Source organism: Etheostoma spectabile, chromosome 1 (assembly GCF_008692095.1).
Source record: "Etheostoma spectabile isolate EspeVRDwgs_2016 chromosome 1, UIUC_Espe_1.0, whole genome shotgun sequence".
NCBI lineage: Eukaryota > Metazoa > Chordata > Actinopteri > Perciformes > Percidae > Etheostoma > Etheostoma spectabile.
In genome coordinates, this window is record NC_045733.1 from 8,222,820 (window position 1) to 8,249,377 (window position 26,558).

General features: G+C 38.7%; 1 protein-coding gene across 3 annotated transcripts in view; it reads left to right on the forward strand.

Moving 5' to 3' along the window:
- The first annotated feature begins 2,150 nt into the window (after positions 1-2,150).
- Positions 2,151-26,558, forward strand: part of pde3b (phosphodiesterase 3B) — a 47,932-nt gene continuing 23,524 nt past the window's right edge. The window contains exon 1 of one of the 3 annotated variants that reach the window (XR_004332968.1): positions 2,151-3,196. Coding sequence is in view for 2 of the 3 variants with exons in the window: in XM_032522785.1 (XP_032378676.1) it covers positions 2,309-3,196 (888 nt within the window). In the remaining variant the exon portion in view is untranslated. The remainder of the gene's footprint in view (positions 3,197-26,558) is intronic. The other 2 variants (XM_032522785.1, XM_032522775.1) reach the window with 2 other exon arrangements.

The window sequence follows — 26,558 nt, forward strand, 5'->3', positions numbered from 1 at the left end:
CAAACACCAACGTAGACTACAATCATTCTACTGATTAACACCTCCATGCAAGTGTTTACATTGTTTACATATTCAAATTAAAGTTTTTATGATAAGGAGGGTTTCTAGTTCAAGGCAAGAGCAAAGTACTTGGTTACATTACAGAGCCTTGTCTGCCAATGAACAATGGCTACACATGCTTCTATTTACTCTGCACAGTATGCTTCGTATTAAAACCATTGTTCATTACAGGATTCTTATTTAACTTATCCTGTTCTGTAGCCATGGTTTATTTTAAGACAACAAGATCTAATTGTGCCAGATCATTCAGATTACCTTAAAGGAAGAAATATATAAAAGGACACTGATAGACAATTTCATAGAATGATAGCACATAAAGGGTTGCCATGGTGATGTGTAAAACTAAAGAAGAGACGAAAGACACAGTTATAGAAGTTTATCTAGTGTTAAAGGGCAGCATTGCTCACCCCACTGACAACAAAAACTTAACCAACAGTAGTCTTTAAATCTACAGTAAGCAAGCGTTTTGTGAATGCAAGCAGGGTCTTCCATCTGTAGATCCATAGTGCAAATCAGAAAATGTGCAATCCACATGATAAAGTCACGCAGTGTCTTTTATGATCTGAGGCAACTCAGCCCAAGTTAAGCAAAATGAAAACCTTTAGGCTTATTTACTCTTGAGAAATTATCAGTGTACGTTGCACTGTGTGTGTGTGTGTCAGTTTATTGTGGATATTCTTTCTTTTCTTTTCTTATATTTCATTTTTATTATTATATTTACCTTAATGAAATGTGCTATATTGATTAAACAAAAAAAAAGCCCATTGGCTGTCTGTCACAACTCTAAGATTAATCTGTTAAAGACATAACGTTACACAGTTGAGAACAGGACCAGGGTAAGAACGTGTTTGTTTAAGATGGCAGTTCTCACGGATAAATACTTATATTCAATTAAGCCAATCAAGTCTTGTCAGCGTATTATGCTGCTAACAGAATGCTCTGGAGGTCAACCATGGACTGTCTGTAATATTAACGGTCTATGATGTCAACAAGCTAGCTTAGGTTCTCTTTTCTCTCTTAAGTAATGGCGGATAGGTTAGCAAACAACTTTTAGGTTCATACCGCCACCTACTGTACTGGAGTGGGTAACATCATGTCAGACTACAATTATTCTAAATTCTACTCATCATTTCTTTTAAAAATGTAAGTAGTGGCTTCCTGGTGATTCTTAGCTTCTCTCCTTCTCCTTCTGATCCCAGTAGCTGGCTGAGGTTTGTGGAAGTCATCCTATTTAGCTAGCTAGCTAGCAGGGCATCCAGTGGGGCTTCTTTTTTGTTAGCCATGAACAATGCCTTTGACTGTGTATTATTTATCTTGCTAAATTATTTATGTAACATATGTCAAACGATATATTTATTTTAATATCTAGCCACCACTCGACAGTTGAAGCCGGTTACGGTGTTGTCAAATAAGTTAATATAACACGTTTGGTGTTATTGATCAGTTTAATCGACAATCATCCTGCCAAGCTCAAGGCACTGAAAGCAGGCGGAACCAAACGATCCCAGAGCAACATGATGCATCGACGCAGTGGCGACAAAACAAAAACAAAAGTTTTTATTTTTTATTTTATGATGATAAAATATTACTTTAATTGTACAGTTAATTAGGCTATGGCCGCGCTAAATGTAATCAATACGCGAGGAAAAACATGAGAAGTATTCCAAATATTAACAAGTTTGAGTTGGCTCAATTCACTTAATTGGCCTATCTCCATTTTAAACAAAGTGATATTCAAAATGTATACAGATGAAATCAGGTATAAAACCCGACAAATTTCAAATTAATTATAATAAATACTACTCTACAACACAAGGAAAGTACACCTGAAACAATTATACGTAGTGTGTGACGGGGTGACGTTAGAGTTAGCCTATGGTAATGTAACCGTCAGTTTTAGTGATATTTTCTAAATTCTTTAAATGGGAACTTTTTAAACGTTTGGTCATTAACTGCAGTCTCAGTGTATATTGATAAATATTATATTATATTACATTATTGATGCAGTTTAGGATTTGTTCAGCGCTCCACATTACAAAGCCCTGAGGTCCGAGTTGTTGCCTCTAGGCGGCGACAGAGAGCTCCCATTCTGTAAAAACAACATCTCACCTTCTTTCTTTAGTCCAAGTGCTGGAGCACGTTTGAGTGACCATGGAGTGCTTTTGCTGTCATGTAGTTCAGCGTTAACACGGCGTGAATATTAGAAGAGGGGGACTTTTGCGTGGATACGAGGAGTCCCAGTCGAGCCATGGCTGCACGGGAGGAAGGAGAGGTTTTGCACAGTAAAACAAGGCACCACGACGGAGCTGGAAGTGTAAACAGCTCAGAGGGCTTCAGGAACGGCTATGTGAAGAGCTGCGTCACCCCTCTCAAACAGGACCATCACAGGGGATTTTTGTTTAACGTGTGCAACGTTAGGTTTTCCAACGAAGACAATTCCAAATTGTTAAAGGTCTCTGCCCTCTACGTCGGCGCGCTTGTGGTCTTCGCAGTGTCTTTCCTAATTTCTAGGAGCTTGCAAAGTGACTCGCTTTGGGATTTGCGGACTTTTTTGTCGGGCTTCTCCCAGTCCATCAGTCCTTTATTCAGCGTGGGATGTGCTTTCTTCTTCCTAACGTTTTACCTGAGGAGGAAAAAGAAGGAGAGCAGTAAATGTTGGCTCGTGTCACTGCCAGCATCGTGTTACCTCGGGGATTTTTTGGTGTTGCGGTTTTTGCAATGGGGAGAGGACCAACACCAGATGCAAATGGTGGGCAGGTTGTTATTCGTGTTGGGATGTGTAGGTCTGCTCACCCTCATCCCCACTCTGAAACTCAAACACAGTGTTCTCATACTGTTTTTTGCCAGCGTTGTGTGGCTTGTTTCTTTCACAAGTTTGAGCGGTCTGCCTGCACTGCTAAGACCTCTCTTTGCCTGCTTTGCGGGGGTTTCGGGCTCCCTGTTGGGGCTCTGTTTTGACCGTTACTACCCGTCGAGGGAAGCACCGAGTGGGATTTCCACCACGGAGGAAAAGGTCCCTGTGATCAGACCTAGGAGAAGGTCCAGTTGTGTTTCACTGGGGGAAACGTCGACCAGCTATTATGGCAGTTGTAAAATGCCTCGCAGACCTTCGTTGCCCTGTATATCCAGAGAACAGGTAGGTCTTCCCCTGCAGGATCACGTCTGTCTTGTTATTGTTCAAAAACAGGCCCACTGATCATCCACAGCTGCCCCCAGTACACATGTGCATCAGAGGAAAACACCCATTCTTTTGTCATGAAAAGGCCACAAAGCAAATTCAAAGAAAACAACCATATTCCCTCACAGAACAAAGCTTAACCAAATTATTACTAATAATTTATTAGATATGCAAAGTACATTACTTGTAAAGTTTTCAGGATTGCATTGGGAATGACTCAACTGGGTTATTAGACTGTGTTTTTAAACTCCTAGAAATACTTCTAATTAACATTCAGCATGCCAATGTGTGCACTGTACTTGCAGGCCCGTAGATGGGGGGGGGTTCAGAAGACCCCCCCCCCACCACCACCACCACTGCCAAAGGTCCATAGTTTAAGACCATTTTTTTTAAAACCATTTTTTGTTGTTGTAATAAACGTGTATTTTAAAATAATTATGGCCAGTAATTTTAATTGTTTTGATCTAAACCAAACCAGAGCCTAGTCTTGTTAGAAGCACCACAGTGAATGTGTAAACTGGCACGCGAAATGTAGCAATTGAATGTCTAATGTGTCAGCAATACACTCAACTAACTTCATGCACTCATAGCAAAATGATTGAGGCATGTGTGCGTTGCCTAAATTGTCTACATTTATTTAAAAGTTTATATGGCAGATTATCAATGAAATGTGAGTGGCCATCAGCATGTCAGAATAACAACACAAGCAGCAGCATAGCTAGTGATGTGGCCTGAAGTCCCATGTGACCGTAGCAGTCAACAAAACAAAATGATGGGGAGCACACGCAGGCTTCATTCAGCGTCTACAGTCCACATTCAGCATGTGTTTCTTCTTTTTGTTTGTTTGCTTGTATACACAAGCCTGCACACGGTGTATAAAATCAGTCTGTTTACATAAAGCAACTAACAGTTCCACCGCAAAGTGTCCTCTTTTCTGCTTTGCATTAGTTTTGTAAACAAACACACCTTGAGTGATGTCCATTCTAAATAAACAGTCATGTTGCATACAATATGTTGTGGATTAAAAAAAAAAGCTGATGCAAGCTGTTTCCTTAATTAGTTTGTAGCTAAAATGCCAACACTATTGCCAGTATTTTCTTTTTAAATCTTTAAACGGTGTATTTAAAAAACTATAATGCAGTTCTTTAGTGGATGCCAAGCCATCAGCTCACACGCATTGTTTTTGTGTCCTTTAAGCGTTGTAAAAAATGATAAGAAAACAAAAAATGTAGGCTATATCCAGTTTGTCTCAGTTGTGCTATTTCCAGGAGTTGTTTTTCCACTTCATTGTGTTTTAGGCTATTAGCAGATTAACAGTCACATTGAGTTAGGCCTTAAACAATGCGTGAAAACTAAAACTGAAAAACAGGTTGGATCATTTAAGAACCTGTATGAAGGCCATGCACGGTTTCACCTTTTGCTTTATCCTATTACATAAAGAAATATTAGATCCCCAGCCAGATATCAAGCTCTTTTACACTGTGTAAAATTGTGTTAATGTAAATTGTAGACAGGAATGAGTAAGATGTATAAAAAGAACAACAAAAACTGCAAAAGTGGTGATTAAGAAGTTATTCGCATCGCAATCCATATTGAGTAAAAAAATAGTCTAAATTTCAAGCAAATGTTATCACCTGCGTCATAATCACACCGTCCTTAAAAAGGGATTTGTCAGCCTCTCTGCCAGTAAACTTTATGTCAAAGTTGTAAATGTTGGGTTGAGTGTGTCTGTAGGTGGCAGCCCTATGATGCAGCTTACTGGCAACTTGTCTGAGGTTGTTGTGCCCACTGCATGCTGGGACAGATCTTACTCATTGGGATAGTATGATGGCCTACAATATTAGCAGTGTAGCCCCATTAGCGGTGTTGATGTTCTCGAATCTTAAAGTATTTTTTTTCCATAATCAAAATTTTGGAAACGTTAAGAATTTGAACTACTGATGGCGATAGGGCTAGGCGATATGACATTGTATATCATCAAAACGATATAAAAATGTCTGTCTATATTTTTCTACATTGTTTCTATTGCAATGCTGGAGAGCCAGCGGCCAAACTGCGTTGAGACAATACTGTTACTTATGTTATTTGAAAGATGCTCTACGCTCTAATCCTTACACATTATGTTCATTTTGCAGTAAAGTTTTTAATAAAATGGGACAAGGCTCTGTACTTTTTTATTTGTCAAGTATTTAATTCTCACAGGGTTACACACAAACAGGTTTTACCGTGTGCTTACTTTATATAGACTAGAACTGTCCCAAGAACAGATACTTCTGCACTATAACCGGTTGGTAGGTACCGAGGGATACAATACTTCCGGACCTGACAGGGCAGCATATATAAGTGTTCTAGTCTACCGTTAAATGAATAAGACTTCTCTCCTTGCCCAGTCAGCTCCAAGATGACGTTATGTTCTGCTGTGTACTTAAAAGTGGTAAATTTACAGCTCCCAGCAACTTAATATGATAGATATTGGCTTTTGTTTGAGATCTAGTGTCGGCAAAAATCCCTTTTTATTGAGTTTTCTCTTAGCGAAATGCTTTTATGGAAAAGCGTTATGGCAGTGCTTTTTTCCCCAACCTTATTTCCTCAACCTTTTACTGTGTGGTCGTTTAGTTTAATTCACAGTTTATTAATATCAACTATCCAATGCTGTCCAAACTGCTCGAAATTCCAAACCCTGAGTTCATTGGGTACCCAGGAAACCAAGTGTGAAGTAGATTGGATACACGGTTCATTAGATAATTTAAAGAGAGACACACATACACATGCGCACACACATACAGAGAAATCCCGATTATATTAGAGTGATTGCTCAAAGAAGGCTTAGAGAAAAGCGCTGAAGAACAGTGAAGAGCGTCTCATCTCCTTGCACGCATGGTGCAAACTGACGGCCTACCACAGTAGCCTCTGGCTTTACCGGACATCTACAGGCTTTCCCAAGTTCACCTGGAAATCCCAAACCGCAACTAAGTCTGTTTCTCTCTGCCTTTGTTTTTCACATAGCGCCTGACGTTTAACGATAGCTGACATTAGCTAACGTTAGGGCTTGTTCCACTGGATCTTTGCATAACGTCAGTTAAGTTAACTTTAACCAGCCTGGTTCTATGTGAAAAAACAACGGCAGAGAGAAACAGACTTCACTTGAGGTACTTGCAGTTTAGAAGTTCCAGGTTAACTCACGGACGATGTTACTGTATATGCTAGCTGTGTGGTGAAGCCAGGCTTTGGAGCGGAAAAAAATAGAAGCCTCCCCCCCCTTTTTATCCTTCTCCTGAAATACACATTATTTAAGGAGTACATGGGATTTATCGTTTTATTTTTTTGCTTCTTTTTTTTTTACCTTGGTATTAAATTGGGTATTGAGAATCATGGAATTTCACTGGTATTGGTGTCCACTACTAAACGTCTTGTATTGTGACATCTCTAATATAGACTATTTATTTATTGAATTACGAGAAAAAATGCTAAATCGTGACGTGTATTGCTATGGAGCAAGCAGTCAACCCCCCCTTTCTGCTGCTCATCATGTAGATGAAAGTGCAAATGTTTTGGTCCAGATAAGAATTGTAAAAAAATTTGAAAACTATATATTAAGAAAACTTTTTAAATTGGCTATGGAAAACTGCCAGGTTGCTTAAAATCATATGACAGTATACCAAAAACTGTCAACAGTTTAACCAACGCCTTTAATTCATGTAGGTAAGATATTATACTGCAGGTAACTGCAGAAGCAGTACTTTGGCTTGACGCTGTATAACCAACAGATAACTGTCACCGGTGAAAAGGACCTAACCAAACTAAAACAAACTTGGCATTCTTTATTATCACTGTCAATGGCAGTGTTGATGTTTTGAGACTCTGTACTGTTTTGAGTTTGTTTTTTCTATCATTCGCTGTAGCAACATTGTTTAAAATGAATCTTTTTAGCCATCATGAGAATCCTTTTGGCATTTTATATCCGTGTTTGAACCATCTGACGTTCTTCACAAACGCTCCATTAATGTGGGTTTCAACATTTTGCATGTTGACACTATCCTATTTTTTTGGTATATTCAAATTAAAAATGCTGCTTCGGAACGAGGGACAGCAGGGCGAGAGTTGTGCCACCAAATACCTGTGGTTTCATGTATCCAGCTTTTCACTTGTCATGTACCATGAGGGAATTAAAGAGCTGTAACTTTGCGTGTAAGAAGCTGTAATACCTGGGTGATACCTGCACCTAACAATACAAAAATGGTTGAAATGAGAATAGTTTGTAGCCTCTGTTCCATTTTATATCCCTTCCAATTTGTAAATCCATTCTGTGAGTTCAAGTTGAGGAAACAGGGTGTGAATATTTTATTGGACATTCAGGTTTCTGATGTTTTGTCACAACTATTTCTTCACCCTTCTGAAGTAATTGCACACAGAAAGCTTGAAAGGGCTACCTAAAGTTATCTGGTTAACAAAACAACAATAGTTAATTAACATTAACAGTTATTAATTGTACATTACACTGTGTAGACAAAGCGATAAAATAAAACTGCATATGGATCTCTCTAATGTTTCGACAAAGGCTGCTGCTTTTGTTTTTGTTAAAAAGTAAACTGAGGAGTTTTTTGGCCCCTAGTGATGCTGTAGAGCAACACCTTGATGAGCAGGTTTTCACTATTTTTATTTCTGTGTTGCAAAATCAGTCTCTACATGCATGCCAAAAATATGTATTTATATTTATAATAAGTCTCAATTAGCTCCTACCTTGTAATGTTTTTAGGACATTCGAGTTGCTAGCTTGACCTGCATGTCAAATTCCCATCAAAATGATGTCCACCTGTCTAGCCATGTCTTTAAAGTGAACGTTAAAAAGTGGCTTTGTGGCATCAACTGAATTCACACAATTCTACATAATAAATGTTGGGTGTTGTAACGTGCCCTATAAAGGCTGCTAGGTGCTAATAAATGATTTTTTTTTACATTTTTATATTTATATTAATAGACGGCAGCTATTTTGAAAGGTTGGGAATGTGTCCAAATATTTGTCTGCAAGCAGAAGAGAACACCTTCAATGTTTGCTTTACGAGGCAGTATGCATGGCAGATGCAAATTGTGACAGTTCCATCTAAAACCAAACGTTTTCCTAAAATTAAACAGAAAAACATAGTTTAATAGATAATGGGCATGCACTGGTACCAACAAGTAAGAACTACCAACACGCTTCATTGATCACCTAATTCAAATTCAGCTGTCTGATGGCACACGTTTCACCAGCTACTAGTACGCATACAGTTTCAATACAGTCAGTCTCTTAGGTCAGTCTTTAAATATTTTCCAATATGATTTGCACATACCAATCAAGCAAATATTTCTCAATATTTCTTTTTTTAAATTCTCCTTATTTATTAGTACAAGCTTATAGAATCATTTTAACAGTAGCGTGGTCTAACCATGGGTCATAAGAATATATATATATATATATATATATATATATATATATATATATATATAGATATATAGATATGTCATATTATCAAATATTATTAAAAACATTTTACGCCCCGTCACCATGTAGTTAAAGCATCTTTTTAACATTAAATTTGATGAAAACGTTGTTTTCATATTATAACTAAAATTGTACTATTCCACATGTACAACACGTCTACCAAACAAAAATGATAATAAGTGTTACATAATATTCATTTTCAAGTCATGTTATGGCCACATTGTTTTTGTAATGGTCAACTTCTCAGTCTTCTTTGCTTGTACACAGTGTAGTGTAGTTCTGCAACAGTCTCTGTCGCTGAGCACATCTCATTCATTGGCGGTGCGATCCTTAAATGTGTCAGACTGACTAGGAAGGAAAGCCCTTCATGGTTGCTGACGTCTTAGAGTCTTTATTATTATACACACTGGATTGAAACAGTGTTAAGGCTGCTTATTTAAAAATCATGAAACAGGACAAAAGTTTCTGTCTCTGTAAAGCTGCAAATGTGATTTACACATCAAAACAGAAAACCCAGCGCACTACAAACAATGGTCTGATTTAGCCTGTTCCAGCTTTAATTAATGTTCATTTTTGCTCTGATAATTTCAAGTCTCAGTTTTGTGTTTTGGCACTGGAACTCAAAACCTCTTGCACAACCAATGCTTCATGAAACGACTGCAAGTGCCAGGGGTTAGGCTCACTAAATCCTAGAGTTATTGCATGGACAGTGTCCGTCTATTGTGTACAATTCTTCTTCAATAGGAGACCTGAATACATCAGTGAAGCGTGTATCTTGCGACTGTCCAATAGCCACAATGGTCACAAATTGAGACCCAAAATTTGCAAGTGACAAATTGTCTGCTGCATATTTGGATGTGTGTCTTTAGTCATTTATTTAAAATCCAAAATCCAAAGCAATGATTATATTGTCCACCCTGAATGCCAGCATGTGTCTCTGAGACCCAGTTAGCTTTTTTGAGAGGAAGTCGATAAAGTCAAGATCATCTTTTTACGTAAGATTATTGAATTTGGGCGTTTTAATAGCATAAAGCTGTACTTCATGAGTAAAACCTTCAAGGCAGTGCTGACAGTGCAGCGTACAATTCAGGGAGAAGGCCCTCTTTTTGTGTGGTTACCACTCCACGGGGGCAGGCAGGGGTAAATAATACACTTAACTAACCCCCTCTCCAGACAAGAACAGAGAAGCAGGCTGCAGAGAGAACGGTTGGAAGGGAGAGCAATGAAACGCAGAGCAGCTCTCAGCTGTCACGTTCACTTGCTGTAAAGCCATGTGGAATGATATAACATTGACGTCACAACCCAGTGACGTACCACAGGGTGATTGCAAAGAAGAAAAGAAAAAAAAATGCGAAGTCTTATTAATCGCCCTGTAGAATATAGTGTCTGCCTCCAGCCGTGATGAGAAAGAAAAATTGTCCGTCTTCAGACGCTGTGCAATAGAACGAATCTTTAGGAGAAACAAATGCCACGGAGAAACCACTCAGCTTATTCATTCAGAAATGAAACAAAGCTATTGAAGTATTTCAAAATAATATATTTTTTTTGATTGTTTGACTTTTTGTTCTTGCTGAAACTCAATGTAATGCTGACATGATCAGCACAGTGGTGTACATGTACTGAACTAGTTGTAATGTATACTTGGATTGGACAAATCCTCCTCCATCAGTATTGTACAGACAAGTACAGCCAAAGTAATTAGTGTTAAATCTAATATTTGTATACACTTTCTCTTGCATGTTCGAAATAAAGATATCAATCAATCAATCAATAATAGTAGATTTTTGGTTTAAAATTTAATAGTAGATTTGTGACTTAAAATAATAATATCCTTGTTGTTTTTTGTCAGTGGTCTAATGAGATAGAATCATGTCCAAATGACATTGTACCCAGTGTAGTGTTTTTACTGGTTGCATCCTCAGCCTCTTTATCTGTATTGTCTGTGGAAATGAAAGCTTCTGTGCGTTCAGGAAAACTGTCTGCTAGCTCTTTTGCCTTTGGTTCACTGTCTAAACAACACGTGGGAAATTCAAGATGAGTTGTGCGTGCTGAAACAAGCAGTCAATTTTATTTTCCAGTACACAATAAATCCCTCACATCACAAGCGTGATGGCGCATATATATATATATATATATATATATATATATATATATATATATATATATATATATATATATTAATCTATCTATTGCTTCCTTCTAAACAAATAAATGTATAAAGGATACTCAAACTAAACCCTGATGCTAGGTTCACCACAATCTTCTTTTTGTGCTTCAACAAAAAACAAATGTAATTTAATTAAGATAAGTATAGTATATTAGTTTAATAACCTTTTGAGCTCAACCTTTATTTTTCATTTGTTCTTTTTATACAATTGATATCGCTTTAGTTGAAATAGACTGCCGCTCCTAAGAACTGTGCTGACAGAGAAAAAGTGGATTGCTCTGAAATAAAGAGCATTAAATGTTATCTTCAGTTAAATGTGATGTGTGTTTATTTTTGATTTATTTTAAAAAGACTTAAATCTTGATATGAACAGTGTTGTGTGCAATTTCTCTCAGATCCATCTGAAAATAATACTAGTATTAAGTCTTATTCTGCATCCAGTTTAATTTACAATCCAGGTATTATATAAATATGGCCTTCTTTAGTGAGAGTGTTGTTAATGTGTCTTAGAGCTGATTATTATAATCTTATTTTATTTGCTGAAAAGGGAAGCGGAGCTGTTGCTTGACTGAAGAGAGTGACGTGTGAAGTTAACCTCCGTGTTTAGGAGCTTGTGTAACAGTTGCGAAATGAAGACCAAGATGTCCTAATTCATTGCTTAGCAACGCGTCATCAATGCCACAGGTAGCTTTGATAACATTTTAGAAATGCCAGATCAAGAGCTGAATCAGCACTTGTGAATGTTGCCTGTATCATTTTATTATTTTGGGAATTGTACTGTTTTAATATGTGGTTTGTTGTTTTTGGATCCGGACGGGCTTCTGTGAATTATATTCTCATTCTACTCCTCTAGTCTTTAACGTGAGAACTGTTGTGCTTAGCTGCTTTAAATGTTTCATCGGCAGCAGCAGGACAAGTAGAAAGGGTTAAGTTGAGTGAGGTACTGTGTGTTTGGCTGACTGCAGAGTGAAACAGGATGCAGCGGCTGCATTGTCAGCCTGCTGGTGTGAGTGCAAACAGATGAGGAAATGCTGGAGCGGGTACTCCAAAACTCAGGTTACCCTGGAAACGGTTTGCGTCATGATCCCCAGCAATTAGCTTGCTGCTCTTTAGTTTTCATGATAGGTCTACCAGAGCTAACCCTAATGACTTTAGTGTCTGAAGAGTCACCTTCAAAAGAGGGCTCACCAAATATTATTGTTCATGTCTTTGCCATTATTATTATTATTAATATACTTGTATGACAATGTTGGGGTTATAGCTTATTTGATGCTCTGTTTTAAACTGTGGATAAAGAGCCGTGCAGCGTGTCTTATTGTTCTCTAATGAGCCTTGATGTGATCTCCTGACCTCGTCGATCTGCTTGTATTATTGTCTGCACAAAGCTCATCCGTGGCTGTGTTTGTGTATCGCTGAGGCCCAGAATGTTGGACTGGAGAGGAGGATGCCGAGCCACTGCCATCAACTAAGTTGGGGCTAATTAGAGCTTCTTTTTTTTTTTTTCCTTCTGCAACCATTGTATCAGCTTCTCATACTTTGTCTGTTTTTACTACTTGAAAAAGTAGCAAATGTAAAATGATTTGAAAAGATAAGTAATAACAAAATGTTCCCCGCGCTGTTGGTTTTATTTGCAACACGATCAAGTTTTTTTTAGTTTGAGGAGTTTTGGAGAGTTTTTACTGCACAGCTCGTTTCAAAGGATTTTGATCACTCCACAAGAGACGCAACAATGCAAACATTTCAGGTGGCTGAGCTTTTCAGTTCAGGATGAGGTTGTTGAACCTTGCATGTGTTGACTGTTTGCTTAGTGCAGTGACAGGGTGAGAGTATAGGGAGAGAGAGCTTGGGTATGTTTAGTCCAGGTTGGTTAAATTAGACTGCCATGACATAGATGGTGTGAGCCCATGCGTAAATTGTTGCTGTGGGAATTAAAGCATGAGGGGAGGGATGTAGTAAAATCAAGTTGTATTTAAGTGAGTACATACCATAGGTTTTACTGACTGTTAATAGTCTCCAGACGACTTTATTATATAACATCTTTTCCTTCACTATTCTGAAAGCTTTATGTAATTATGTGATGGGATGGTCAGACAAGCCTGATTCCAGCTTTTTTTTGTTGCACTGAAAATGCTTACAATAATGTTTTGTTTTTTTCTTTATTCATTGCAATTTCATTTAAACATCCCACAGGAATCACACCAAAATTGTAGTCACTTACTTTCTCCCTCCCTCCCTTTCTCTCCCTCGTTTTATTCTCTCAATCTCTGTCTCTCATTCTCTCTGAATTTCTTTCTGTCTTTCTCTGTGCGTCTCTTTTGAAAACGGTGTCAGCACTGCTGCTTTTACACCAAAAGGCGGTTGCTAAGTGACGGTTGACGTCAGCCGCAGCTACAGAGGAGGGCTTGTGTGTGTTTAGCAGCTGAGGGCAGATCCCACTGAAAAGGGCAAACTGAGAAGCTCTATTAGTCACTGCAATGAAAACCCTAACTTCAACCAACAGGATCGCCATTTCCAATAACTGCACAATTTATTTTGAGTGACTTATGGTAAAAGTAAATGTTTCAAAGTGTATTGGTGAGGTTTAAGCATAAGCATTTTTGGAGAAACTGCTCCCGGCCAATCCCCACCCCCTTTTCTTCACTTTTTCTTTAGTCTGTCACTGTCTCCTTTTCTTTCTTGCTCTAACCCTTGTCCGCCCCTCCCCCAACACACAAGCGTGCACACACGCACACACACACACACACACACACACACACACACACACACAGACTCAAATGCTTGACACCCCCCACCCACCCCCTCACATAATGTAAGTGAGATTTTGTAGATATATTTTGTGTCTGAGGAAAGTCTCTGACTCTGAGCTCCAGTGTCATATCTCCCCCATCCAGCCAAGGTTGCTTTGGATCTGCTCGCCATTGTTCAGTTTAATCAATTCCCGGGGACCTGTATCATCCCCCTCACCCCTCCGCCCTGCCTTTTTCTCTCCTGTTGCACACAAAATTTGACCCGTTAGAGTGGACCAAACAAAAAGCTTATCTACATTTCAAGTTAAAATAACAGCGTGCTTCATCTTTTCACAACTCATTATTGTTTTAGTTTTCACTTTGCAAGAGTTACTTGTTTTGTCAACGTGAAAGCTACAATACCAAAAACAGAATAGTTTGCTTATGCTTGCCTGACACACACAAGGCAGCGTCTTTGTTTTTTTTTGTGAGAAAAGTTAGAGAGCAATGACGAAGTAATGTACCAGACGGTCATCATGTCTGCTGCGTCTGTGCTCTGAAGACTGTGATGTAAGATTTTGTGGCTGATCCAGGCTGCTGCTGGAGATAAACGAGCACCAGTAGATACTGGTGGGTCTATTTGCAGAGATAAGTGTTTGCAGCAGTCATACGGAGCTCACTGATGGCAGAGCGAGCGGAGCGGAGGGTACAGGTTTTTAAACGCACACCCTCTCTGCAGCGAAAGGCCCTGACACACCAAGGAGATCGTCCGCCGTCGGTCTAATGTGCTGTTCAGATACAGTCCGAGCTGTGGCCTGCCCCGAACTGTTATTAATCCCTGGAAAGGCCTCCTTGACATGATGTGCTCAAATTAATTTCTGGGGAATGATATACAGGAATCAAGCCCTGATTGGCAGTGGTTTAGAGACTTTCATTCAAGCAGAAGACCAGTTCACACTAGTGAAACTGTTACAGATGTTGTTTGTCAAGGCACTGAATCTTCCTTAGCTTCATGGGCACACTTGACACTGTAGAGTGACGCAAGCCAGTTATATCTTTCTTTATTTCATAAAGATACACTATATTAATGTATTTGTACACTATAAAATCTTTGCAGAGTTGGATCTTACTTATAATGATACAGTCCGCAGTGCATTGGATTGCCTGCTGCTGTGCGAAACTCCTTTTGTCCTTATCTGTCCCAACCCTTGCTGTATCACAGGATCACTGGGGTCAACAGTGGACCTGATGCCACATATCAACAGCAGGCGCCCTGGCATGGCACCATAGACACGGGGCATTAGGCACCCGGTGCTCGGCTGCAGACAGAAGTTGTTGGCAGGGGGTAGGCATGGATTAAAGATGCAGTATTTGCGTCGTAAGATAAACTGTACCCGCCATAGGGATCATATAGGAAAGTTTTGTGTTACTGTTGCTAAGTAATACAAAAATGCACACATCAGGTTGGTAGTTTGTACAAGTAGCAAAAACAGACAAAATAAATTAAGGAACACAAAAGATGCTAAATTAATTTTACATTTTTCTAGGCTAGCTAGTTGGTTAACAGTTCTTTTCTGCTTTCTTTATCTATTTTTTTGGTGAGACTCCTAATGGACTATAAGGTTATCATATTTTTTCCATTTGTGGGGACAAAATACATGTTGTATGCAATTGTAGTTTTTGCACAGGTATTTGGGCTGAACAAACACTGCAATGTTGGCCTTAATATATGTGTAAATACAGCTTGGCTTAAATGTGCAAATCTTGTAATCACAATACATTTTAATTCACTTTCAGATCACTGGGTTTACAGTGATCTGAAAGAATATGGATACAGTGGAGTACAACTGGGCTCAATGGCAATAATGACACCAAGTAGCATGCTACAAAAAATAAGAATTTATCCTCCCATGCAGATACAAATGCTCTTGCTTGCTGTCACAACCACATTAAGGTACAGAGACCAATTTATCACGGTATGCTTAAAAGACACTCATAATCATCATACATTTCACCTTTACGTCATGTGCCAGTCATGGGGTAAGGCATCAATATGTAATCTAACTAATCACCTTTTAATTGCTTGTTGAATCAAAGATTACTAAAGCTAAAAAAAATACTGTGCAGCCCTCAAGCTAAACCTATTTTAGAGGTAGTCTGTTAAGCTATGTACACAGTGAAGATAATTTATCATGTTTTAGACACATTAATAGGCTGTACATGCAGATAATGCAGTGAATCTAACTGTTTGCATGTCATGGAGCAACAGAGCAGTTAGAGAAACAAGTTAAAGGTCACATTCAGGAGGACGTTCAGGCAACGCTACTCTCCAAAACAAACCGCAATGAAACGTTTTGTGGGTGTCCCTAAGTCAATATTATATATCATGATACTGTAGCTAAATGATTTGTCCATCCAGTGTGTCAGAGCTTCAGATTAAAAACTACACGAAAGGGCAAAATCACATTCTTGAAAAAGTATTTAAAAAAGATTTTAAAAAATAGATTTTAAACCCGCTTTTGGCGACTGTTATTTCACAAAGTGGAATGAGTTCTGAGAAAAAAAAAGTTTAAATTTTGCGTGATATGTGCAAATGCCACGTTTCTTGAAGAAGTCTCTTTAAACAACTTCTCATTTTCTAGCTCTCTCTTTAGGCTGCTGCATTCTTCCACTTGGCAATAATTTGCTATATTTGCTTTAGGTACTATTTAAATGGGGTCCCCTTTTTTCAGCAATGCCACAATGTCTTTATTCCTAGGAGTTTAAAGCTTGTCCAAAAGGATTGTATTACACAAATTTGGGAAATCGTACATGTCGGCCCCCCTTTGCTTTCCAAAAATTGTTTAAAAACCTACCTCATGGTTTTTTTGGGGACTTGACTCTTTGACGACCAGTTTCCATATTTATCCATGTGGCATCTTCTCAGGTGATGTCACGAGTTTCCCGAGTCTAATTTAATTTACAGACGAAAAGCTGACTCTGGGGGTTTCAGCTTTGGGTTTCGCCCGCACTCTGCCAGCACCCCTGCTGAGTCTGTCGTCTAAGAGGGGAAGGGGGCAGAGTAATAAAGACCCCAGTCTCTGAAAAAGCTGTTAAATGTAAACTTCGTGATGCATTTGTAAGGAAGTTTAGATTGTCACTTTCAAAAAGACTGCTTTTTTCAAAATTATAACTTATTCACTTCATTGTTTAATAACTTTTTTTAACAGCATTAGGATGTTTTTTTGTGGTCTATTTTTGGGGGTGTGCGCATTTTCCCATTTGAAAAAATTTGATGCTCTTACAGTTACACCAAAAATACTTTTTATTAATTTATTAATTTTTTGTTGTTGTTGTGTTTTTTGTTTTATTTTAGGCCAATCTGCCTTGTCCTTTTCCCTTGGTCTTTAGTCCTGTTCCACCTGTTTACCGAAAACGGGGGTTTTGAGTCATCCCGGTTTTTCCTTCCCCTGGTTTGGCATACACTGAAACCACTCGCAGTACCCGGCTCACATATGTTTTGACTGAAGTAGCCAACCATGTGCTTGAACAGGGTTAGCCAGTAGCTCAAGAATCCGCTTGCACGCTGCGCTTGAAGAGCAATGCAAAGCAGCCGGGGACTATTAAATTCCCGAGGCATTAAAAGGGCTTTTGGGAATTGAAAAAAGGGTTAAAAATTTAAAAAGGCCTTTTAAAACACAAAATATTCAGATACTCGTAAAAGACCGATTTCCCCTTACTCCTAAAATGCTGGCGACATATTTCCCCCCCCGCCCGAACCGTCGGTAACCCCAAAATATCTTTTTTTTTTTTTTTTTTTTTTTACAAGTTAAATTGACAAAATAAAATTTAAGTAGTTTTGGCCCCTTTTGGTTTTTACAGCTCAAAAAACACACACACACACACACCACAAACCCCACCACACACACCACACACACACACACACCCCCAGGGGGTGATTTTCCCCCTAGTTCCGCTCCATTTTGAACTTTTGCCCATTGGGTTTAGGACAAAAAAAAAATAAAAATTTTTCAATTACTTTATCTAGTATGCGAGGCTAACTTAAAACTGCACACGGGTTTAAGTCCAATGGTGTGGGAATGGACTGCAACGAGACACCTGTCTGTTAGCATCAGGAAGTCCTGCGAGATAAAGGGGTGGGGTCCCCATCATCGGGTGAAAATTCCTCCATCTGTGAAAATGACGGCTATTAATCGCCCCTGATCGATTTCCCCTCATCAGTCAAATCTAGGTTTCTCTTTTGGTGGAAAAGATAAAAGAATGGCTGGAAACACTTTCCCGCAGGGGAAAAAATCCCGCTGGCGATTTTTTGGGCTGATCAATTTTCTTTTTTACCCCCAAATCACTAGTGATTAAAAACCCCTTTTTGGAAAAATCATGGACTGAGAAATGAAGGGGTTTTATAATAACAGAGTTACATGCATTTAAAAATGCCAGGCTGGGTACATTTTATCCATTGGCCTTTCTAGTGTTAACCTTATAGATTACAAATTGCTCAATGCAATCCATGTTTTTCTTTTGAGTGTTTTCTTACTTAGACTTAGACTACTTGACTAGTTTAAAGGTCCCATGACATGGTGCTCTTTGAATACTTTTATATAGACCTTAGTAGACCTAGGACCTTAATATTACCGCATATTAACATTAAACCTCATAAAGTGAAATTTTCATACCATGGGACCTGTAAATGTCAGGGAAATTAGTCGTTAGGAGCATCTATACTGTTTTCTATGATCTTGTTTTATAGAAATTGTTGGACAGATTTACAGCATAACTTTATGGAATTGATTGGTTGGTCAGTACTTCTTGACTCGACTGGTCGTCCTTCCTGTGTTTTGGATTTGTAAAACTTGCGTCTTCACTTTCTCTTTTCCAACAGCAGCTTCTCCATGTTTGTTTCTTGGAGCGTAGTGGCCTCTTGGCACAATGACAGTCTCACTTCATCATGTGTGCGCTAAAACACCAGGGACTACACAATGTGAAACACCAAAACACTCCACCCCAGTACCAACCCAGGGTGGATTATTCTCATGAAACATTAACTTATTGCTCTCTGACATTGCGACAAAAGACATTTTTGGCCTCTTACGCTACTGTAGGATTTAGTCCCCGACGTGTTATAGTGTTGCAACTATCACCATGGGGTTGCTGTGTGCCCACACATTGTAGTAGAAAGCATTCAGTAGTCCATTGTCTGGCCATACCAAGGGAAGTGGATTTTTGCACACTTGTGGGTATTTGCCTCCCACTGAAGGAGGGCGTTTTGCCCATAACATCCGTGTCGAATAGAATGACAGAACTGGAGTATGTTTGTTGCATTCTTGGATTTCTGGAGACTAGAGGGCAGAAGAAATCCAAAACCAGAAAACTAGCTTACAGACACACAGTTTTGTAATATCTTGGCCTTCTACCTGTTAATATGTTAGCAAACAGTTGCCTACTTACACATCCAGCAGCCATAGAGCAACATTATTATCTCATTTGGGTCATGTTTCTCGGCATCTTAGGAATGTAAGTCCAAAATTCCCTTTTCTTTTATCTCTGGTTTGGCCTCCACTAACGCCTGAGAAAAATGTGTGCGTATTTAGGTCGCTACGTGTTTCACTTTCTTTACCAGCTAGTTGTTAACTTTGTCTGTCTGCTGTCAGGCAGGTAACGTTCAAGAGTTTTAGTCAGAGCTTTTTGGTTGCTACCGCTAGAACCGGCAGTTGATTAGAGCGGTGATCTGACTGGACTGAACCATACAGTATATAAGCTGCTGTAAAACCAAAATATTGACTCAAAAAGAGGCTTAAAGGTTTCATAGAGCTGTAAAGCTTAATAATAAAACTCTCTGGGGTTTGAGTGTGTGTGAATGTATTGATTTACAGCACTTATTTTATGATCTTATATCACTTAGCAAAGTTTCTGTAGACTATCAGACTTTGTAAAAATAATATCCAGCTACAATTGCTAGACGGAAATACCTTTGTAGCTGTACCCCGTACAGGAGGATCCCCGTATGATGCTGACCTTTCTCTCTGTGATCAAACCCAGGCCTTCACACCACCGTCAGGAGAGCAGGGAAGGACAGGCTGCAACTTGCCCTTTGTTGCTATGTAGCACACAAACAGACTCACTATGAATTTGTCTAGAAGAGTTTATTGAATTTGGTTAAATTAGCCTAACCCTATCCCTCATACTGTATAACCATAAGTTAGTTAAGTGTGTTTTAGAATAACTATAAACCCAAGTAGACTGACAGATGTTGAGGCACTCCAGAGCGTCCCGTTCTATATTGATTTTGACTTTTAACTTTCAGCGTACAACTGTAAGCTTCTTAAGGTTTTTCTTTTAATTCAACCCCCCACCCTCTGTTATCACAAGTTGAGGTTGGTGAATCTGATACGTAAAGTAGAAATAAGAAGCTGACTACAGCCAGCGTTGATCACCTGATTGTAAATGATTTACTCAACACACAATTTCTGTTGTGGTGTCTCTTCTTTCTGTTCTTTGTGTCTGTCTCACTCTCTCTGTACTTCCCTGTTAACTCCTCCTCCCACTGCTCGGCTCTGATGGATGGCGTTTTTGTTCACATGCTTGTTATTGGCCAGAGCTCCAGGGCTCAGGCGTTAGGTTGTGTTTATGAGAGGAGCCTGCACTGATTCCATGATAAAGCCAGATGTTCCCTTACAAGGCTTCGAGCCTCCCTCATGTAGCTCCATGTCCATATCAGGTATAACCTCCCTGTTGTACTCAGGCCTCCCATCCTCCAAACTATAGCTCGGTCTTGGGCTCCACAGTGGTCAAAAAAGGATGAAGGGCACGAAGGACATACCTGACGTGTATGCGCTTTGATGGAAGGAAACAGTCTAAGTTAGAATATGGACCATTTCTTTTTGTCAAAATACCTGTCAGAATAGAAAAAAAGTACAACAAATTACTAACTATAAATTGCAAAACATCCCAAGCAATAAAACAATTAACGTCACAGTTTGTGTTTTTCTGTAACATAATGTATTTTTAATTGACATAGTAGAAAAGGAAAGTTTAGCTTATTCTCACATTTGAGACATTGGAGCCACAGTGTGTGCAGCATTTTTGCTTGATGAATGACTTAACCAATCAATCCATCTTCAAAATTGTTGCCCATTAATTTTCTCTTAATGCACTAATCACTTCAGCACTGAATTATACACGACTGAACAGTTTCAAAGGTGTCCTATCAGCATGTCCACAATGTTTCCCTGTCTTTTTTTTATCAAGCCTCAGTACATGTGACCGTTAACATACTAAATGTTTTCAAGAATTGGAACATAATGTGAATTGTCATTCAATTACTGTTATCAGATCTTATCCATGATGACATACTAAAGGCCTATCAGATGCTAAAACACCAGGCAGAAGGTTATTATATTATGAGGAAGAGTTTTACAACTCTGGAAAGTTATCACAGTGGCATAATTTAATCTCAGTTATGGTGATTGTGACGTACACGCTTGAGCTGTGCTGTCCACGTTACAGAGTAATCTACCTGGAATGTGCACTTGCACATATTTGATTTGCCATTTAGTGTGTTGCTGTATGACGATGTTTTGCATAGGTGAGCCAGGGTCAACGTTTTTAACGGACTACCCTGTGTTTTTGTGCCAGAGCCCAGAGCGGTCCCATTTATAGAAATGTGTAGGCTGTAGTTTTTGACCTAACACTATTGCCGGTTTAAACACGGCATTAGGTTTTTGGGGAGTTAAAAAAAACAAAACTCAATGAGTAAGATGGTAAACATACAACAAATGTATGGTTATAAAATATATGCTTAATCAAAAAGCCATGCAATCAAATATTTATATAACACTTTCACGTGTGCAGGATGTCTTGGGACAGTAAAGCCATCTGATCCAGGGCTGCCTGGGCACAGTATCAATAGAAACATTGGCACTGAGATCACCTTTGTCCCCTGGCATAGCTTTCATAGTACTAACTTCAAACAGATGTTGGAAACCAAACTTGCGCTGATCTAAGTACTGTAGAGGAAAATGCAGGTGTTACAGTAAGTAAAGGGAAACAAAACAGAGGGACCAATCAGAGATGGTTACTTATTGTACCATAATAAGCAGTTGCTTAAATGTTATTTTATGACACGAAGCCCTCATCAGGCTCTGATTGTACTCTCTGTGCGTCACAAGGTCAATGGTCCTTTTAATAATTACTTGTGTTAACACTGGGTGGACCTGGGATATTTATATGAACCTGCAGATCAGCAAATCAATGTCAGCAGAAAGGTCTTTGAGTAAGTACTATTCAGAGTATTTACTCTTGGGCTCTCTGCCACCACTCTCCAAAGGTCATACATGCATATATTCTTGCCAATCTTTTGTGATAGCTATGAATTGTGCGTTCCAGCTCAACAGAAAATCTGAGCTGAGATAATATGTAACCTGCATACATAGCCTGTACTGCAGACTGCTATTTATAGGCTCATGATTTACTGAATGGTTTCCAGTAAATGTGGGGCTAAAGTCATGCATGGATTAAATTCCTTTATCTGGAATATGTTTTGTTATGTAAAATTGTCATCCTGAGATTTTCTCCTTTTGACTCGATTTGAGGATTATTTTAAGGCCAGTCTTTTTGCAGTCCCCAACTGGAATTGTTTTAAGTCTGTTGTCTTGGCCAGGACTCCTGTGTAAAAGAGATTCTGAATCTCAATCGGAATAGTCCCTGTAGAATAACAAAATAAAAACAAATGTAATTGTTATTTGAATCACTTTTAATAATCTGAACTCTGTTAATGAGTAATAAATTTTTATTTTTTTAAATATGTGTGTGCAGTGAAGAATGTAATGTGTGACAAGTCTTCCATAAACAGTTAAGTAAATACCTAGAGCGTATCTAACCTGCAGCTTAGCTCTGTAAGTGAATACAGAATAAAGGACACAGTTTCAAATACTATGTCCAAGCAACTCCTTAGTAGATGCGACCTATTTTCTAGCAGTTTATGAGATTACATTTTTCAAATTTTCTGTCATTTCTGATTTAGTAGATAGCACACAGGGGAATTATATTGAAAAGGAAAAGATGCATGGTGTAGGTCAGATTCAAATACAACTTCATCTGGTTTTCTTTTTATGGTTTTGTCGGTCTTTAAACACTGCACGTAGTGTGCAGGCTGTATTTTGCCAGCATTGGCTTAATGAGTTTGGCTGTTGAGTAAAATCAAAACGTTACAGACCATTTGAGCATGAAAAATACTGTTGTGGGAAAAGGTTTATCATTGATCTACTGGGGCTGACCTTATTCAGATTGTGGAAGTACTCATTGACTCATACAGACAAAGTTTGACAGTTAAACTGAGGATTCTGTCTCGTCACTACGAAACACCTTGTCATTCATCTCTTTATCTTCTATCTAACAATAAAAAGAAAAAGGTTTTCTGTAATTTTTTATGATTATAATATTGCTGTATAATTCTATAATGCTATTTATATTTTCTTTAAAACAAATAATCTGGCCGGTAAAAGAAAATGTACGGAAACAAACTAAATAAGTTATAACCAGCAAAATGTTTACTGTCAATAACAAATTGATTCAATTCAATTTATTATATGCAAACTACATTTAAAAAAATATATTTTTTATTTTAGTACATTTTTTTAATTAAAATATAGGTAAGAATTCAAAACCAAATTTATATTATAGAATTGGACATGTTTTAAATTCAAGCCTAGATAGCAGCCTGGAAACCTCCTGTCTCATGCCCTCCTGGCTGCGTGTTGTCCAAGAGCTTCGACTTTTCAAAATAAAAGCTTTTTTGATATTTTTGAACTAAATAGGACGTCAATCATGCTAATGAATACAATTATTTTTTTCCAGCAGACGTCTTATTTACAACATGATGGAACTAGCAAAGCAGTTTTGTGTTTATACTGTATGTGCGGGCAGGATTTATTCAGTTTGGGCAATCGCGCATCTCTACAAAGCTACAGCTCAAATTGTCTGGCTGACTAAACAGGGAAACAGGGAGGGACTCATCTGCTAGCGATGAGGGGCCTAGACTTAAAGAGCTACATGAAGCCACATGGAAAAATATGCACCAAACAAACCACGTTGAAATGTTGCTGTTTTCATGAATACAAAAGTTGGGTGACCCTCCTCCTAGACTGAAAAAATTAGTACGACCTTCCCCTCAACAAAGAATAAAAAGACATAACCCTCCCCTATTTTCCTCCGGTGGTCCATTCCATAAATACCGAACGGTCCCTTATTTTACAAAATGAAAGGGAGTCCTGAAATCCTGAAAATGAACCCTCTTGTTCACTTTTAATATAATGTTTAAAATGGGGTGACCATATTTTGATTTCCAAAAAAGAAGACACTCAGTCGACCTCAAAACACAATTTTGCTGTGTCGCAGAGCCGCCCACTAGGCAGCCTACAGCTACAGTAGACAATCGTATTGCACAACTTGTTGCCTGTTCCACTTAATGATCTTTTGAAGCATTTTCCGCAACACAATGCACGGCAAGGGAAAACACAAATGGTTGAGTAAAATGAATAGGTGAGTAAAAACGGCTCATTCCATGTTCCTCACACTGACTAAATATGTGGGTAAATGCAGATATTCTGAAGCTCTGTTTTACTGTTTGCCCAAAACTTGCTGTCAACTTATATTTTCTTATTTGCTGTATTGATGAAAATAGCTAAGATACTTTGAAAGGTGGAAAATTATGAAAAGTTCAAAAGCTTAAGTGAAAAAGTAATCATCTTTGACCGACCAATATAGCTCTAACCTTTCCAGTCATCCATCCATCTTTTTTTTTTTTTCGGCATCTCTTTCTGGAGGATGCTAAAGTGATCCCAGGTCAAATGAGATGCAGTAAATCTGACCATGTGGAAGATCCGCTGGGACCTTTAAGTATCCCTTGAGGCTTTCTCTTGAAACAAAGACACACCTGCAGCCCTAGAGAAGCCTGAGGGATGTCTCGTCTTGCCTTCCTTTCCTGAGCCTCCAAACGTTTTCACCATATCCTCCTCAAACTCATCTCACACCCATGCTTCTGCAAATTATAGCAAATGTAGCCTTTTAGGAACCTGTGCCTGTTTAATGGTTCTCCACAATGATGGAAACCAACTATGATGGCCATATACATGTCTGATAAAACCACACCACTTTCATGTCCCTTGGATTTGTCCAGTTTTTTGGCCTTGGCAAAATAACAATATTGGGAAGGAGCACCATCAAACAAAGAAATTGTCCTGCTACCGCTAAAATGGCTCATGTTGCAAACGCGCAACTCATTCACTCAGTTTTTCTGTCAGCCTTGTTCTGGTCCATCTGTACTTTTCTGAGAAAAATGCACAACACCCAGAAAGCAGACAGCAACTGCTATCTTCTCTGCTTCAAAGGAATTAGTGGGTGTGTGTCTATAGGTTGGGTGCTGTACATCTCCTGACTTATGTAAACAAAACGCCGTAGTAAAACCACATGATGTGCACCTGAAATAGAGGATGAGAGGACTGTGTAGGGCACTCATTCTGCTGCAACAAACTCTGAGCTTTGCTGACGTAAACCAGACAGGCTTGGTTGTTGAATTTGATGTTGTGGATTTATTGTTTTGTTTTGCTGGAAATCCTTCTGATCCTGGTTCAGTGTTATATTTGCAGCTAGCTTTTTTATGTAGTTCTAGTCCTGAGGTCAAATGTTTTTGCTAGTTTTAGTAAAACTGAGTTAATTAAGTTAATTGAGTAATTAATATGAGCTTGTGGCATATCTGGTGGCAAAACTTGACTGAATAAAAAAAAAATAAGAATATTATATCTGTGTTTAAATAGGTCAAATCTGGAACTCAACTAGTTGGTTATATTTAAATTATCTTTAATATCTAACTACTGAGAAACTACTGTCTACATCAACACAGCACAGAAAACCCTTTAACATAGAAAGTCCTCCTCTTCTTGGAATGCACTAAGCATCACAAACTCATGAGTAGGTGATACATCAGTGTTAAAGATGTCCCCCACAAATAACAGTTACACACAAACTCTGTTCACTTTCTTAGACTTGAGGCTAGTGGGTGGTGCATATGAAAAGGCATCTGTAGTGTAGCTCAACACGGAAAGTGGAATTCATTAATCCTTGGAGAACAACAACCATGGCTGTCTGGAGAGAGACAAAGGGAGGTTTGGGAAAGTTGTTTGACTCTAAGTTCCATTCTGACAAAGGTCAGGTCATGAGCTCGAGGTGGGTGTGTCTACTTTGTGGGTGAATGCATGTCGATGTACAGTTTCCAAAGCTTACTGTATTACAAGATAGCAATCATGCATTAGTTGTTTAGTGTACAGATGATAATAAGCATACCGCCCCTATCTAATGTGCGATAATGCTGAGGTGTGAAGAGGAAAAAGATTTGTTTACACAAAATGCGTTCTGTGTAATAGTGCCTCAGAGCAATCTTGTAATGTGATGAAAACTTACTGAAACTTTGTGGTTGGTTTAATAAAAAATTGGTATGGCACATGTGTGTTCCACATGAATATATCAGTAAGGACACTATAGCCCCTTTTCGACAGCAGAAACCTTTCCCAGGGACTAGGATCCTTTTGAGGAACTTATTGTGTTTCGACCACACAGACCACGTTCTAAATTAAATTCTGTGGACATTTGACCCCACAAAAATTACCTACTCTGGGTACTTTTGGGATGATGTTTGTAGGTATAACCGCCGCAACTGCTTCAACTTTTGTTAATTGCGATTTCAAAATGTTTTCTTTGTTTGACAACATTAAAAATACAGTCAGGTATTGTGGTCAGCTTCTCAACTCATTTTAAAAAAGACAGAGAGAAAATGAGACAGATGGAGCGATTGAGCTGAGAGCATGGCACGGGCAAGCGGACTGAGAGAGAGAGAGAGCGCTGTGGTGCTGTAAATAAGATAGCCTGTGAATGAGAGAAACAAAATGGTATTTT